Source organism: Acipenser ruthenus, chromosome 38 (genome assembly GCF_902713425.1).
Source record: "Acipenser ruthenus chromosome 38, fAciRut3.2 maternal haplotype, whole genome shotgun sequence".
NCBI classification, from domain to species: Eukaryota; Metazoa; Chordata; class Actinopteri; order Acipenseriformes; family Acipenseridae; genus Acipenser; species Acipenser ruthenus.
This window is the reverse complement of record NC_081226.1, coordinates 7,246,997-7,265,477: the sequence shown is the minus strand read 5'-3', so window position 1 is coordinate 7,265,477 and position 18,481 is coordinate 7,246,997. Positions and strand designations below refer to the sequence as shown.

The window sequence follows — 18,481 nt, the reverse complement described above, 5'->3', positions numbered from 1 at the left end:
TAAGCTTGGAGAAACAAACCAAGCCTAGGTTTTCGGATATGGTGTTACCTGAACCCTGTAAAGTGACTCATTCTTTTTCATTGACCGGAACGCCTTAGTCCTAACGCTACATCCATTCTCCTGCCTCTTAACTGTATTTAGAAAACAATTAACACATGCTTATACCAAACCAATAAATGTGAAACAATACAGATGCTTGATATCAACATCAATATTAATTAAAGTAAACGTTCTCTAACTAAAACTGCGAGATCTAAACATATTTTACGAATCTAGTACAGGCTAGTAGCTTATTCACTTTCTGATTACAAATACGCTTGCTAATTTACCTTCTACTTCATGAATATAACCCTCGATCCAATTGCTGTACCCTTTCTGTTGTATGTTTTTGGAATCCTCATATTACTATCTGCCCAATTATCAATTTCTTCAACTTTTATTTGAGGAACACATATTAAAGATTTTGTCCACATAGTGATATCATCAGTAGCTGCGGCGGCCATGACAGTTGCTCGCACACCAAGCCTCGTTTTCAACCAAACATGGCCGCTGCGTGAATAAGGTGTATTCTGCTCACATTGCTGCATTGGGAAATGTGTCAATTATCCCGTGCTAGCTGATGAAACGGTGTTAATGCATCCAAACTGCTATGATGTTGCCCTTTATACATGAAACAGCTGCATTTTTTCACATTGTTTACAGCCTACTTTGCAAGCGAGGTCAATTACTTTACTTCTCTGTACTATGTATTCAATTAATATATATAAAAAAGCCCCATTGGTTTGTATTTTCTTTTCAAGGGGGCTTTGAAGACTGAGGCAAATGTTTGATTGAAACATAATTAGTTAATATTTATTTAAACCATTGCTGTTTGATTCTACTGGCACATTTATTTGAGATGTATATTTAATTAATAGTGTGTCTTGTAGAGTGTCGTGATGACTCGGCCAAACAGCTGACAAAGATTATTATTTTTATTATTATTTGTTTATTTAGCACACGCCTTTATCCAAGGCGACTTACAGAGACTAGGGTGTGTGAACTATGCATCAGCTGCAGAGTCACTTACAACTACGCCTCACCCGAAAGACGGAGCACAAGGAGGTTAAGTGACTTGCTCAGGGTCACACAATGAGTCAGTGGCTGAGGTGGGATTTGAACTGGGGACCTCCTGGTTACAAGCCCGTTTCTTTAACCACTTAAGTGCTGCTGTTTTCACAGCCACAAGTAATCAGGGTTGTGATGAAAACAAAGTATCCAGAGCTGTCCTAAAATTAATAATGGCACTTCTTAAACTGTTAACCTTCACTAAATACTAACTAAGTTAAAATATTAAACTAATGAATGTTTACTAGCACTTGAAGTAAGCTATTGAAAATAAATAACTGGGATCATCCAGTTGATATTTCCCATAATAAACGGCCGGTTGATTCAGGAAACACGCGCTCATTAACATCAGCAACAGAGTGACCCGTATTCTGCGCGAGCCGTCAAACTGAAAGCAATTCCAACCGTACCTCACATAGCTGCTGTCTTCTCTCGTTCGCTTCTCAGCCAGGGAAACATTGCTCACCAGAGATTATAAAAAATACTGCATAGTGTGTGATAAATGAATTTAATGGCCACCCTCGAGGTGGGATGCTGTTGAGCTTGCAGATCAGATCAGCGAGGCCACATACCAGTGTAGCATGGAGAGGGAAATACTAACATGAGAAATGTCAATTCAACACCGTCTGTTTTTTTCCTTTCTTTTCTTAAAGCAGTTTCTAAGAGTCGCAGGCCTGATCCAGGCAAGGCTTCGGTGAGGAAGATGAGTTGATCCCGTGGCTATCCCCAGTGTTTCTTATTAGCCAAAATGCCGTGCATACAACCAAAACAGAAATGCATTTAAGAAACTTAAATAATAATCATACAGCTCCTGCATTACAACTAAAATGTATTACTTGTTTTGCTAATTCCTATATATATATATATATATATATATATATATATATATATATATATATATATATATATATATATATACAGACGTGCTCAAATTTGTTGGTACCCCTCCACAAAAAACGAAGAATGCACAATTTTCTCTGAAATAACTTGAAACTGACAAAAGTAATTGGCATCCACCATTGTTTATTCCATATTTAATAGAAATCAGACTTTGCTTTTGATTTTTTTATTCAACATAATATTGTAAATAATAAAACAAATGAAAATGGCATGGACAAAAATGATGGGACCGCTAACCTAATATTTTGTTGCACAACCTTTAGAGGCAATCACTGCAATCAAACGTTTTCTGTAGCTCTCAATGAGACTTCTGCACCTGTTAACAGGTAGTTTGGCCCACTCTTCCTGAGCAAACTGCTCCAGCTGTCTCAGGTTTGATGGGTGCCTTCTCCAGACTGCAAGTTTCAGCTCTTTCCATAGATGTTCGATAGGATTCAGATCAGGACTCATAGAAGGCCACTTCAGAATAGTCCAATGTTTTGCTCTTATCCATTCTTGGGTGCTTTTAGCTGTGTGTTTTGGGTCATTATCCTGTTGGAGGACCCATGACCTGCGACTGAGACAGAGCTTTCTGACACTGGGCAGTACGTTTCGCTCCAGAATGCCTAGATAGTCTTGAGATTTCATTGTGCCCTACACAGATTCAAGGCACCCTGTGCCAGGCGCAGCAAAGCAGCCCCAAAACATAACCGAGCCTCCTCCATGTTTCACTGTAGGTATGGTGTTCTTTTCTTTGAAAGCTTCATTTTTTCGTCTGTGAACATAGAGCTGATGTGACTTGCCAAAAAGCTCCAGTTTTGACTCATCTGTCCAAAGGACATTCTCCCAGAAGGATTGTGGCTTGTCAATATGCATTTTAGCAAATTCCAGTCTGGCTTTTTTATGTTTTTCTTTCAAAAGTGGAGTCCTCCTGGGTCTTCTTCCATGGAGCCCACTTTCGCTCAAAAAGCAACGGATGGTGCGATCAGAAACTGACGTACCTTCACCTTGGAGTTCAGCTTGTATCTCTTTGGCAGTTATCCTTGGTTCTTTTTCTACCATTCGCACTATCCTTCTGTTCAATCTGGGGTCGATTTTCCTCTTGCGGCCGCGCCCAGGGAGGTTGGCTACAGTTCCATGGACCTTAAACTTCTTAATAATATTTGCAACTGTTGTCACAGGAACATCAAGCTGCTTGGAGATGGTCTTGTAGCCTTTACCTTTACCATGCTTGTCTATTATTTTCTTTCTGATCTCCTCAGACAACTCTCTCCTTTGCTTTCTCTGGTCCATGTTCAGTGTGGTGCACACAATGATACCAAACAGCACAGTGACTACTTTTCTCCATTTAAATAGGCTGAATGACTGATTACAAGATTGGAGACATGTGTGATACTAATTAAAGAAACTAATTAGTTTGAAATATCACTATAATCCAATTATTTATTATCTTTTCTAAGGGGTACCAACAAATGTGTCCAGGCCATTTTAGAATATCTTTGTAGAATAAGCAATAATTCATCTCTTTTCACAGCTTCTTTGCTTTATTCTATGACATACCAAAGGCATGCAAGTATACATGATAAAATAGCTTTTAATTTCATCACTTTTCAGGAGGAATGAAGCATTATTTCAATGAGCTGTAAGGGTACCAACAAATTTGAGCACGTCTGTATATATATATATATATATATATATATATATATATATATATATATATATATATATATATATATATACATACATATATATTTATTTCACCATTATCCTAGTGCTGTGTACCTAAGGTATTCATTTTTTTGTTTGAGTTCAATAAACTTTACAGTAAAATACCAGTATGTTCCAGTGTGTAATTGTATTCTTTTAAATACATTTTATTCAATTCATTGTTTCTATTTGTAATGTTTTGCCATACTGTGTTTTGTATGCATTTCTTTATTACGTGCTGCGTTTATCTGAGCTGGGGTAGGAAAGAAATGTACATGTTTCATTATTGAGAGCGGCGTTTATTCGAGGGAGGCGTCTATTACAAATCTGATATCTGAGTGTAGAGCTTATTCAAGGGTGGCGGTAATTCAAGGGCAGTGGTAATTCAAGGGCAGTAGTAATTCAAAGTAATACGGTATTTGTTTTTTAGTCTAACACTTAACAAGATGGCTTGTTGATACAACATCTGATTAATCCTGTCAGTACAACCAGTTTGTGAATGTATTGGCTGATGTGTTGGCTCTGATGCCACATCCTATTGGTTTTCCTGGATGTGTGTGTGTGTGTTACTCTCCTGGATGTCTGTGTGTTACTCTCCTGGATATGTGTGGGTGTTACACTCCTGGATGTGTCTGTGTGTTACTCACCCCAGAACGTTGTGAGTGTTTCAGGCAGAGCGCTGTGCTGGACCTGACAGGAGTACACATCTCCCAGCTCCGGAGTGAAGCTCAGGTATGAGAACATGCGGAAGGTGAAATCTTTGTTGGAGTAAAGTACAGTCTGGGTGACTCCCTCAGTCACTGGCAGGGTATTCTTGGTCCAGGTCACTTTGATGGCTGCTGGGTGAAAGCCATTGATGAAGCAGATGAGAGTGTTGGGCTTCCCCAGCTCCAGGTGATTCTCAGTGTACACCGATGCATGAGGGGAGGCTGTGGAAACAAACACAACACGTTTGTATAGAGTCAGAGCTGCACTAGTGGAACTTAAAACCTATCACTAAATTAAGGTATTTTACACAAGGAAGTTTTTTTCAATAACAATTTCCTGTATACAGTGATTATCATGCTAGGATTCATTACTTGTTGGTTTGCAGCAGAACTTATTTTAAATGCAGGGCAGAAAGATGAAGGAACCCCTCACTCTTTTGTCCCAGTTTTTCTTTAAAGGGGGTCTGTGGCAGGTAAAGCATTCTCCCTTTTTCAGGGGTGAAGTGTGGCCTCTTGACCAGTGCTTCAAACACCATGCTGATGAGTCATTGTCTTATTATCTACACCTGTTCCCTAGGGGTAGGTGCAGGACTGGTTCAACAAGTGGAGTTTGTTGGAATGTGTGATTGGGGGAGTCGTGCTGGGGACGTCAGGATAGAGGAGAGGAGCCAGGAGTCTACACGGACAGTAAACTGCAATTGTGGACTGTGACAGATAGCGAATGAATCCTAATCAACAATCTCCCTCCCGACCTGTGAGGACACTGTATAGCCGGAGCAGAGCGGTCCGGAATGGATGGTTGGGCAGTTCACTCCAGGGTCAGTCGGAAGCTGGACATCCAGGAAGGGGGCGGGGCCACGATACCAGAAGTCATTGCCTTAATGCGGTAGACGATGTGTCAGTCACGGATTGGAGGAGACATGATTGGCCGTGCCACCGAAAGAGGGCGTGGCGGAGGGTATTTAGGAGAAGTGGCCCCAGTGATCTGTTCCTTTTGATGTGGTTACCACTAGGACCGAGAAAGGAAGTGATCAGTTTGTGAGTGTTAAGTGTTTTTGTTTGTTTCTAACTGTCTGTGCTTGTCATTAGAGAAGGCTAACCTCCGGGAGCTGTAGCTAAACCACCAGCAATTACACCTGGACTACACTTCACCATTGTGCACGAATAAACCTGTAAATCACCACTTTCACTAAGAGCACTCACTCTGGACTTGTGACTGTGTTGTGTTTGTGTGTGTCCAGCATTCACTCTGTTCAGAATCACAGTGTCCAGCATTCACTCTGTTCAGAATCACAGTGTCCAGCATTCACTGTTCAGAATCACAGCGTCCAGCATTCGCTCTGTTCAGAATCAGTGTCCAGCCTTCGCTCTGTTCAGAATCACAGTGTCCATCCTTCACTCTGTTCAGAATCACAGTGTCCAGCCTTCGCTCTGTTCAGAATCACAGTGTCCAGCATTCGCTCTGTTCAGAATCACAGTGTCCAGCATTCACTGTTCAGAATCACAGCGTCCAGCCTTCGCTCTGTTCAGAATCACAGTGTCCAGCCTTCGCTCTGTTCAGAATCACAGTGTCCAGCATTCACTCTGTTCAGAATCACAGTGTCCAGCCTTAGCTCTGTTCAGAATCAGTGTCAAGCCTTCGCTCTGTTCAGAATCACAGTGTCCAGCCTTCGCTCTGTTCAGAATCACAGTGTCCAGCCTTCGCTCTGTTCAGAATCACAGTGTCCAGCCTTCACTCTGTTCAGAATCACAGTGTCCAGCCTTCGCTCTGTTCAGAATCACAGTGTCCAGCATTCACTCTGTTCAGAATCACAGTGTCCAGCCTTAGCTCTGTTCAGAATCAGTGTCAAGCCTTCGCTCTGTTCAGAATCACAGTGTCCAGCCTTCGCTCTGTTCAGAATCACAGTGTCCAGCCTTCGCTCTGTTCAGAATCACAGTGTCCAGCCTTCGCTCTGTTCAGAATCACAGTGTCCAGCCTTCGCTCTGTTCAGAATCACAGTGTCCAGCCTTCGCTCTGTTCAGAATCACAGTGTCCAGCCTTCGCTCTGTTCAGAATCACAGTGTCCAGCCTTCACTCTGTTCAGAATCACAGTGTCCAGCCTTCGCTCTGTTCAGAATCACAGTGTCCAGCATTCGCTCTGTTCAGAATCACAGTGTCCAGCATTCACTGTTCAGAATCACAGCGTCCAGCCTTCGCTCTGTTCAGAATCACAGTGTCCAGCCTTCGCTCTGTTCAGAATCACAGTGTCCAGCATTCACTCTGTTCAGAATCACAGTGTCCAGCCTTAGCTCTGTTCAGAATCAGTGTCAAGCCTTCGCTCTGTTCAGAATCACAGTGTCCAGCCTTCGCTCTGTTCAGAATCACAGTGTCCAGCCTTCGCTCTGTTCAGAATCACAGTGTCCAGCCTTCACTCTGTTCAGAATCACAGTGTCCAGCCTTCGCTCTGTTCAGAATCACAGTGTCCAGCATTCACTCTGTTCAGAATCACAGTGTCCAGCCTTAGCTCTGTTCAGAATCAGTGTCAAGCCTTCGCTCTGTTCAGAATCACAGTGTCCAGCCTTCGCTCTGTTCAGAATCACAGTGTCCAGCCTTCGCTCTGTTCAGAATCACAGTGTCCAGCCTTCGCTCTGTTCAGAATCACAGTGTCCAGCCTTCGCTCTGTTCAGAATCACAGTGTCCAGCCTTCGCTCTGTTCAGAATCACAGTGTCCAGCCTTCGCTCTGTTCAGAATCACAGTGTCCAGCATTCACTCTGTTCAGAATCACAGGGCCCTATTCTGATGAAATTAGTGCAATTGCAAGCGCTGTGGTTAAAGTCAATCGCTTCTGCCCCGCAGGGAGTGGCTTCTCCAAAAGTGTGATTCTGTTTAAATTAAAAACCCAGCGCAAGCACGTTTAGTGGCGCAGTGACAGCACCCAGCCAATCAATGCTGAGTAGGTGGAGGGGGATCTGCTATCCAATCAGGGCCAGGCAACAATCCCTTTAAGAGACAGAATGCGCTTGTGTCACCGCAAGGCTCCGTTCTGAATGTTGACGTGGCGATCATGTCGAGCGGCAGTAGCACAGAGCAAGAACAACCAGCGCAAGCCAGAACAGCAAGTGGCAGGTCACTCAACGAGAGAATACATAAACCACGCTTCACCACACAGGAGATTGTTATTTAATATCTGTTAATATTCATTCATCCACTACTTCGGGTCTGGGCTATTAGCTGTGCCCTGCATTATTGCTTTATGTGTTTCCTACTTTGTTTTTTGTTTTCTTTGGTTCTGTGTCATAATGTGTGGTTTATGTATTCTCTCCCAATGGCCTGTCCTTGTATGTGCTGACTAGGTCCACACACTGTACTAAAATTCATAAGATATTTTCGGTCATGCTTTATTTTAAGGGCCGTGTTTTTTTGGTTTAACTGTTAACAAACAGCTAATAAACATGTTAATGTACATTATTTATGTTCTGTTAACTGTTAGTTAATAATATATAATAGGCCAGCTAAAACTGCAAACACCAGAGCCCTATGGATAATCAATACCCAGTCGATCATATGCTTGAAATCGGTTCAGATTGTTACTGTAGTAATGTTTAGCAAATTAATTCAGGTTTATTAATCCTAACCCTTAGCTAAAAAGTAACAATGTTTGTTAACAGTTATAAACTAAAAAAACAGCCCTTAAAATAGTGTGACCATATTTTCTTTATGTACCACACTTTGTTTCAATAAACCAATTTAGCCGAACTACTTTGTTTCTTTTGTAATGCATTAATGAAAATAATATTACATACCTGATATACCCTTCCTCTCAATGCATGAAATTATAGTAATAGCAAGCATGTCATCCATGATTATTAGGGGTCTAAAATCCCTGAGAATTTACATATTTTCCCAGGTAGGTTATAGAATAAAATTAGGATTTCGCGGACCTGTTTAAACATTAAATAAACCTGAGATCATATTTCAGAGCAGTATAAAAGCCTAAAAATAGTGGTACTTGCTTCCTTAATAAAACAGAGTGCTGTCATTTGTTAAAGGCAAGCATGCAGCATCCCCCTGCAGTTGCTGCCGACATTCTGCGGAAGGTGTAAGGCAAAGTTTTGCTGAATTATACAGATGTGGAAATCGATTAGAAACAGTCCCAAAACTCGGTTACCCAAGGGCATCTGGCATACTTTAATAAAGGCAATGTATGCAGCATGTTCATTGTCATGCTGTTTGTCCCATCCAGGAATTCATTTTATTAGTACAGAGTCAAAAGACTTTCTACGGTGCTTTTTAATGCAATTGAATTAATTAAAGTGCCATTCTGGGCCGTTCCATCTTGTTCTGACTTTTACCCTATCCCTTGATTTAAACATTTTGTCTGGGCTGACTTTCCAGTTTGTTTTCTGAAAGCTGTTTGTTTTACGTTCTGTTCAGCAGCCTCTGTAGCAGCCTTTTGTTTAATGTGGGATTCTGAAGTTCTAGCGATCGATCGTATTTTCTTTAACTCACATTACAAGATGTGCAAAACGATTCCCTCCATCTGCATGTACAGTTTCTTTGGGGAATGTCTCGACACGATCCTCAGACGAAATATACTTTGCTTGTTTTGCTTTGTCGTCCATTTTTGGTATTTTACGTCTAATGCTGAAACTAGATTTTAGCAACCTGAATCAAAACAATGCAGCACTGACTTTGTCCCGTCCATATTAGGAAATCGTCATTTCTCACGTCTCAGCGTCAGTTATCAGGAATTTCTTTGTCACGGATCATTTAGTTTGGCGATCATTTCTCAATCATTTTTTCTGTCATCCCTCATGTGTTTTTTTTATGTTAGCCATTATTTGTATCAGGTATCATTTGTATTTTGTGTCCGCCGTCACTCAAATTTCGAGTCATGGAAAACCTAAGTCACGCAAATAAAACCTCAGTCACTCAAATTTCACTATACTTACGATATGTTTTTTTTTCGTAATGGATTCAGCGAGGCTTGCAATTTCTTTATGGGTGTATCCAGGCGTAAATAAATTTCTAATAATAGAGTCTCCTAATGACACTTAAGGAATAAAGTGCGTTATTTTGCGTTTTATTCGTTCACGTAAATACTAACATTTACTTCGTTATTTATTTATTTTTTTGTCTTCATATTTTAAATTCATGAAAGAGGTTTAAGCTAGGGTGTTTGTATATGTTCAAATATAATAGGCTCGTAGCAAACAAATAAATACATAAAATACAAGCCACAGCTAATAACTAATCCCCACAACAATCATGTAGAAAAGTTTTTGTTTTCAGTTGATTGACATTCGCAGTAGCCAATGAAATCGTAGGATATGCAAACTTAAAAACATGATTGGCTGTTACGTTAAGTCCCAGAAAAAATGCTGTCTGATGGTTGACAGAGAATTTCATTGACATAGGTTTCCCATGACTCGAAATTTAAGTGACTGAGGTTTCCCATGACTCGAAATTTAAGTGACTGAGGTTTCCCATGACTCGAAATTTAAGTGACTGTGGTTTTCCATGACTCGAAACGGCAGACACAAAATACAAATGATAGCTGATACAAATAATGGCTGACATAAAAAACACGAGGGATGACAGAAAAAATGACGACTGATCGCCAAACTAAATGATCCGTGACAAAGAAATTCCTGATAACTGACGCTGAAACGTGAGAAATGTCGATGTCCTATATGGACACCGTACACCCCCTACTGTAGAGTACGGTCACAGAACAGCCAGTACAGACGCACTGATAGTGTTGTCAAGTGAACAGGACACAAGAAAGTTAACCGATTTGGAATATCTTTTTCAAATGATATTTGTTTAAGGAGGTTTTTTTTCCCCCTCCCTCTCTTTGATTTCCTCTTTCTGTGTCAGTCCAAACACACGCAGTTGTTACTTAGGACTGCTTTGCTTTTTACAGTGTGTTCAATTGTTAAAGTTCCTGATTGCACCACTAAATAAACCTGGTTTCAGTGGGTCTAACACAGAGCTCAATTGTCTGTTTGGGACCCCATTGCACAGTCATCAGAATCGCTTTGGTGAATATATTAATGGTACCATGCCCCGAAATGTATGCCAACCCGTGACATGGGGCAAACGCTCTATAATGATGCAAAACATGTCTTCAGAATACCATTTCAGCGCAGTGGGTTTTTTTTTTTTACGTCTTTGCTCCATTTATGCGTCACAGAATCTGGGGAGAGCGCCGGTCGCGCTTGCACTCGGATTTGCGCTGTGATCAGAATACAGCCAGTGTCCAGGCTTCAGTCTGTTCAGAATCACAGCATGGGGTTTACGGCAGGAAGCTACATGCTGCCTAAAACTTGTTTAGTGTGCAGCAAAACTCATAATTTTCTGGAGGTGACGTGAATACTACTATAGTACAAGTCAAGAGAATTGATTCCATTTCATTCCTCTTGTGGGGACATTTTATTTTTTCAATATATTTTCCTCATGGGAGGATTCACACCTAACTCATTAATCAACCCTAGAATATTAATGTTTGATTCAAAAACTGACATTAATTGTTTTTTTATTCATTTCTATTAATTAATATTCCAATATACTTCTTATTTTTTTGGTTTTCAGTTCCACTGCTTCTGAATCTGTGATAATTCTCTCTCCACCTCTCTGAGATCACAGCCCCCCCCCCCCCCCCCCACACACACAGAGCTGTCAGGTGAGGACTTGGGTAAGTGTGGTTGGAGGGGTCTGCCTCCAGTCTCTTACCTTGCTTCTCTGGAGGGTATTCGTGGCATTGTGCAGCGGTGGCCACGTTCTGTATGCAGGTCTGTCTGTTTGCCTCTACTGCTGCTACTATATCCGGACCCACACTCCAGTACTCAGAGAATCTGGCCAGTCTCAACACTGCCTCCTTCTTGTCGAAATCAATATAAAACAGCTCGTCCTGGTCCAGCTCGTGCTCATCCTCTGTATTTGTGTTGTTATTTTGGCAGTCAGTCATTTGTCTGTATAAGTGTGAAACTGAGAAATAACAAACACAATATGTTAATATAATGACTGCGTTACAGTATATCAGAGATGCTGTACAATACAAATAATAAATACAATATCAACTCCACTTTACTGTAAATTCATTCAGGCATTTGTTTCATGTTGACAAAAATCAAAACAAGTTGACAAAACAAAACCAGTGAATAAAATATTATGAATGAAATGTAAACATGTGCAGTAAACAAATAAGTGAGGCTTGAGAATACTCTGTGAAATGAGTGAGGTGTGAGAATACTCTGTGAAATGAGTGAGGTGTGAGAATACTCTGTGAAATGAGTGAGGTGTGAGAATACTCTGTGAAATGAGTGAGGTGTGAGAATACTCTGTGAAATGAGTGAGGTGTGAGAATACTCTGTGAAATGAGTGAGGTTAAGAATACTCTGTGAAATGAGTGAGGTTGAGAATACTCTGTGAAATGAGTGAGGTGTGAGAATACTCTGTGAAATGAGTGAGGTTAAGAATACTCTGTGAAATGAATGAGGTGTGAGAATACTCTGTGAAATGAGTGAGGTTGAGAATACTCTGTGAAATGAGTGAGGTTAAGAATACTCTGTGAAATGAGTGAGGTGTGAGAATACTCTGTGAAATGAGTGAGGTGTGAGAATACTCTGTGAAATGAGTGAGGTTGAGAATACTCTATTGAAATGCATCGCTTAAACTGACAGTTTATAAAATGAGTGAGTGTCACTCCACATGACTGAGGCTTGTGATGTCTGTAAATGAGTCTATATATAGTTTAACAGGTTCATATTATGCTCGGCAGAGCCAGCTCAGTTGGAATTCTGAGATCAGAGTGTTCAGAGCGGCCCATTGTGATGTCACAGTGTAATGGAATCTTAGTGAGACAGGGTGCATTTCAGAACTCCAAGACAAATACAGCTCTGTCAGTCGGAATGAGTGGCTGTTTCAGAGCTTCATTTAAATAACAAATAATAATTAAATAATATTTGTAAAGTAAGGGAATTGTCCTTGCTGCCACTAGACCAACTCACAAATGAACTACTTACTGAGAAATAATACACATGTAAATGAATATTAGGACATATTCTTAAGAAAAAGATGTGTCGAGGGTGTCATTTCTGATCTCACATGTCTTATATAGGAATTCTCATCTACATTTACAACTGAACTCGAAATGTGATAATTCATGTATTTTTTAATACACTGTGCCCAGTTCCCTATTTCATATATTTAATATACACTATATTATTACAACAGCCTGACAGTAAAATAAACGTGCTTTGGGAATCAATTTGGTTACAAACAGATGAAAACTGTTAATTAGGGCATTTAACTGGATCTGGAATCACACAGAGAGAGAGAGAGCAAGTAGGGGTGTGCTGTGCATGTCTGAAAAGACAAACAAACAAACAAACAAAAAAGCTGTTTTGAAACTGGTAATAGACGTTTTATTACTGTTTCTGACTATGATTGTGGGCCAGTGTTTTGGTATTGTGATGAAGGTTGATTTTCAGGGTTAACAGGATTAGCCTGCCTAACAGACAGGAAAAGAAAATCCTTTTGTTTAGTTTGTTCTCCAAACAGACAGGGTTTTGTTTGATTTATTTTCTGTTTGATTTTTGACTGTGAATAATAAAGTGTGTCGGAGGACAATACACCTGCAGCCATTCTGTTTGCCATCTTCTCAGACGGGTCATGCCCTTGGGGGGTGCTGTCTCACAGAGACATTGAAAAAGACAAAGAGACACGTATCAAAGAGTTTGTCTGCTAGACTAAGACGTTAATTCAGTCTTAATAAAAACATTAGAAAAATTGTATTCTCATATGAATTGACTCCTAAACATGCCAATTTGATGCAGACACACTCTGATCCTTTATTGAGCCTGTAAAGTACATACAGCTCCTCAGTGCAGGTCAATGTCATCTCCAGTCAGACTCTATTCTCAAAGGGTTTCCTCCAGTCTGTAATGAGCTCCTTGTTACTACTCGCGGTGATGAAACCCAGGGGGACGGGGTACAGAGGAGGCGCTTGTAAACTTCAGTTTTTCACACTTTTATATGTATCTCTCTGCTCGTATATGTATCCATCTATACATCACTGATCACAGACACATGTTTCCATATAACTGGAACACCACTGATCCAATGGGGATGAAACATGGTGTGAACATTATTTAGCACAGGTTCACATTATAGGGATTATATACAGAGGCATCTCTCTGTCTGTATATGTGTACTCTTCCATTATTTCATGCATCATTTTAATAGACTTTATTGAAATATAGAAAGCTCCACATTAATGTTACAGACAGTCCTTAAGAGCCCTGGAATTGTATCAGTGGGCTGTTTGGTTCAAGCTTTGGAAACAGGAGTCCAGGCTGGAGGTCTGAAGAGTGTTTAAATGGCAGCACAGAACTGCAGATGTCAGCAGCAGGGTGCAGAGTGTCTACTCAGAGCAAGAACATGCTGCTGCTATTACAATCACAGCAGAATGCAGAGTGTCTACTCAGAGGAAGAACGTGCTGCTGCATTACAATCACAGCAGGGTGCAGAGTGTCTACTCAGAGCAAGAACGTGCTGCTGCATTACAATCACAGCAGGGTGCAGAGTGTCTACTCAGAGGAAGAACGTGCTCCTGCATTACAATCACAGCAGGGTGCAGAGTGTCTACTCAGAGCAAGAACATGCTGCTGCATTACAATCACAGCAGGGTGCGGGGTGTCTACTCAGAGCAAGAACGTGCTGCTGCTATTACAATCACAGCAGGGTGCAGAGTGTCTACTCAGAGCAAGAACATGCTGCTGCTATTACAATCACAGCAGAATGCAGAGTGTCTACTCAGAGGAAGAACGTGCTGCTGCATTACAATCACAGCAGGGTGCAGAGTGTCTACTCAGAGCAAGAACGTGCTGCTGCATTACAATCACAGCAGGGTGCAGAGTGTCTACTCAGAGCAAGAACGTGCTGCTGCATTACAATCACAGCAGAATGCAGAGTGTCTACTCAGAGCAAGAACATGCTGCTGCATTACAATCACAGCAGGGTGCGGGGTGTCTACTCAGAGCAAGAACGTGCTGCTGCTATTACAATCACAGCAGGGTGCAGAGTGTCTACTCAGAGCAAGAACATGCTGCTGCTATTACAATCACAGCAGAATGCAGAGTGTCTACTCAGAGGAAGAACGTGCTGCTGCATTACAATCACAGCAGGGTGCAGAGTGTCTACTCAGAGCAAGAACGTGCTGCTGCATTACAATCACAGCAGGATGCAGAGTGTCTACTCAGAGGAAGAACGTGCTGCTGCATTACAACCACAGCAGGGTGCAGAGTGTCTACTCAGAGGAAGAACATGCTGCTGCATTACAATCACAGCAGGGTGCAGAGTGTCTACTCTGAGGAAGAACGTGCTGCTGCATTACAATCACAGCAGGGTGCAGAGTGTCTACTCAGAGCAAGAACATGCTGCTGCATTACAATCACAGCAGAATGCAGAGTGTCTACTCAGAGGAAGAACGTGCTGCTGCATTACAATCACAGCAGGGTGCAGAGTGTCTACTCAGAGCAAGAACGTGCTGCTGCTATTACAATCACAGCAGGGTGCAGAGTGTCTACAGAGCAAGAACGTGCTGCTGCTATTACAATCACAGCAGGGTGCAGAGTGTCTACTCAGAGCAAGAACGTGCTGCTGCTATTACAATCACAGCAGGGTGCAGAGTGTCTACTCAGAGCAAGAACATGCTGCTGCTATTACAATCACAGCAGAATGCAGAGTGTCTACTCAGAGGAAGAACGTGCTGCTGCATTACAATCACAGCAGGGTGCAGAGTGTCTACTCAGAGGAAGAACATGCTGCTGCATTACAATCACAGCAGAATGCAGAGTGTCTACTCAGAGGAAGAACGTGCTGCTGCATTACAATCACAGCAGGGTGCAGAGTGTCTACTCAGAGGAAGAACATGCTGCTGCATTACAATCACAGCAGGGTGCAGAGTGTCTACTCAGAGGAAGAACGTGCTGCTGCATTACAATCACAGCAGGGTGCAGAGTGTCTACTCAGAGCAAGAACGTGCTGCTGCATTACAATCACAGCAGGGTGCAGAGTGTCTACTCAGAGCAAGAACGTGCTGCTGCATTACAATCACAGCAGGGTGCAGAGTGTCTACTCAGAGCAAGAACGTGCTGCTGCATTACAATCACAGCAGAATGCAGAGTGTCTACTCAGAGGAAGAACGTGCTGCTGCATTACAATCACAGCAGGGTGCAGAGTGTCTACTCAGAGGAAGAACATGCTGCTGCATTACAATCACAGCAGGGTGCAGAGTGTCTACTCAGAGCAAGAACGTGCTGCTGCATTACAATCACAGCAGGGTGCGGGGTGTCTATTCAGAGCAAGAACGTGCTACTGCATTACAATCACAGCAGGGTGCGGGGTGTCTACTCAGAGCAAGAACGTGCTGCTGCATTACAATCACAGCAGGGTGCAGAGTGTCTACTCAGAGCAAGAACGTGCTGCTGCATTACAATCACAGCAGGGTGCAGAGTGTCTACTCAGAGCAAGAACGTGCTGCTGCATTACAATCACAGCAGGGTGCGGGGTGTCTACAGAGCAAGAATGTGTCCCGTTTGCTGTGACAGTAGGGTCTTCAAGGGCAGTGCTGTACATGCACCGTGTGCAGGATTTGTATAGTAGAGCTGGGAAGCTAAGGCAATGGTGTCGAAAAGACCTTAGCCCATAGGCAGAATTTTGTTTTAATAAATAAATGGAGATGGAATCCATGCAAAAAAAAAGGTTTTGTTTAATGCTGAATTCAGACAAAAGAGAGGTTATGCTTGTGGGCTGTCAGAACCAAATAACAAATATTGACTTACATGAGTTAGGGTTCAGCAGTTTTTCATCAAATCTAAAACTGGAAATGAGGAATTTGGGGTCACTTTTGGTCCAAATGTATCATTTGAGTCGCATATTTAAAAAAAAATTATTAAAGTATCTTTTTATCATTTGAGGAATATAGCCAAACTTAGACCCCTTACAATCCAAGTCGTACTCTAAGATCGCAGGATGTGGGGCTGCTGGTAGTTCCGAGAGTGAATAAAGATGGTGCGGGAGGGAGGGAGGGAGGGAGGGAGGGAGGGACGGAGGGCCTCCTCTTGTGAAGCCCCAATCTTGTGGAATGCTCTGCCAGCTTCAGTCAAAAAAGAAGGGAATCGTTCTACTTTTAAAACAGCATTGAAAGCCAATTTTTATAAAATGGCTTTTTTTTACCATAATTTTAGCACTGACTGTGTATAGTCTTTTTAACTGTTTTATAGGAATTATCTTTGCCTTTAAATGTTTGTATAATATTGTAAAATGCTGTAAAGAGCCTTGAGGTCCTAGTGATGAAAAGCGCTATATAACTGTAAATAAATAAATAAATAAATAAATAAATAAATATCTATTCATGTTACAAATGTAAGCAAGCTCAATACAGAAAGCAAGTTAGAAGTGTCTTTATCATCCTCTGCTGTTGAAAGCAAGTAATACATTGTTTATTCAGTCGAGTTTCCATGTCTGATTAGTACAGTATTTGTTGAAGTACAGCAAAGTACACCAAAGTGTTGCGCCGTTCTGCTCTGAGCGCTCCCAGAATGATGTTACGAAGCAGAGAAACATTTACAGGACAACTTTCAAAACTTTTTGCTCCAGCGCACAATTTGCTCCACTTTTTCTAACTGCAAATAAACTCCAGATAATTTTCCAAAACTGTTTAAATGAAAAGCAATCTTAATTGTATTTCTCTTTTCTACCTACGTTGTCTCTTGCTAGATTTGCACCTTTAAACTTTTACAATTACTTTCAGAAAATCAGGGGCAAATTTTGCTCTGGAGCAAAAATCTTTGAAAATCACCCTGTTACTGTATTAGCTAAATTCATTTCACAATTGACATGTTTTGAATGTTTTAATGCAGGATCAGAGTCGGATTGATAGCAATCAATTACAACAGAAAGGAGGGTAATTAAAAATAGAAACCAAAAAAGGGAGGAGGAGAGCCCAGAAAATATTGCTGCTTAGTGCCCCCAATCAGCTGCACTGCCACCGGGCATGAGTCTACATAATTACATATTTCAAATAATGTTGTTGTGAATATTTATAAAGATTCAAAGATTTTTATTTCTGTTTCAAATATATTTATAAATGTGTTACTAATGTTAATTATGTGAAACATAACTCATTAAGTTTTATATGAAATATGTATTTAATTTTATATTAACAATTTTCAAATAAATATTTGAGTGTGGACAAAATCTTGAAATATTTTATGTTTAGAAATGAAATCTCAAATGTCCCTGGTCTAAACCATAGTGCATAAAATAATACAAAACACGCACACACACACACACACACACACACACACATACACACACACACACACACACATATATATATATATATATATATAAACCATCAATTATCACATCTGTTGTTTTGTTTTATGGCACAAGAATAATTAACATTGAATCACAGGGTATGTTTCAGAAAAGTGTGACTCATGAAGTACTTGTGCAGAGGGCTTCATTTCATATACACGGTTTATATCTACAGTGTTCGGTTCTTACCGGTCTCAGCCTGCACAGCGGTCCACACAGTCAGCAGCAGCGCGGCCAGGAACACACAGGACTTCATGTTCACACAGTATCCGAGTCCTGACTGTATCCAGATGTGATGTTTCCTGTGCAGTGAGAGGGTCTGGTCTCTGGCTAGCTCTGTCACAGCACACTCACACACACCTGCTACTTGTGAACTTCACAAGAGAACTGAAACTGCTCTCTGCTGTCTGTGGTTTAAATCAGCACCCTTTCACATCCACCAATCACAAAATTCACAGGCTCCCTGTGCTGCTGTTACCGGGTAGAGCAGCACTTTCCACATTGAAAAATAACACAAGGCTGTGTCTCAATGCGCTCCATGTAATACCTACCTTACGAGAAGTGCACTTTACTGTATGAAAAGACAAGACCAGTGCATTCACATTAACATTAACACTAACACTATCACTATCACTAACATGAACCCAGTACACCACCTAGCCCCCCAGACTGGAACCCAGACCTCCAGAGGAAGTTGAAAGGCTGGTCTAG

The 18,481-nt window shown here is 41.2% G+C and overlaps 1 protein-coding gene across 1 annotated transcript in view; it reads right to left on the bottom strand.

Moving 5' to 3' along the window:
• The window catches only part of LOC117968204 (H-2 class II histocompatibility antigen, A-Q alpha chain-like), a 35,663-nt gene extending 17,492 nt beyond the window's left edge, over nucleotides 1-18,171 (bottom strand). The window contains exons 1-3 of the mRNA XM_059009108.1: nucleotides 17,960-18,171; nucleotides 11,117-11,371; nucleotides 4,341-4,622 (exon numbers count right to left, since the gene is read on the bottom strand). Of these exons, the coding sequence (XP_058865091.1) occupies nucleotides 4,341-4,622; nucleotides 11,117-11,371; nucleotides 17,960-18,026 (604 nt within the window). The 5' untranslated portion in view covers nucleotides 18,027-18,171. The remainder of the gene's footprint in view (nucleotides 1-4,340; nucleotides 4,623-11,116; nucleotides 11,372-17,959) is intronic.
• Nucleotides 18,172-18,481: the final 310 nt, after the last annotated feature.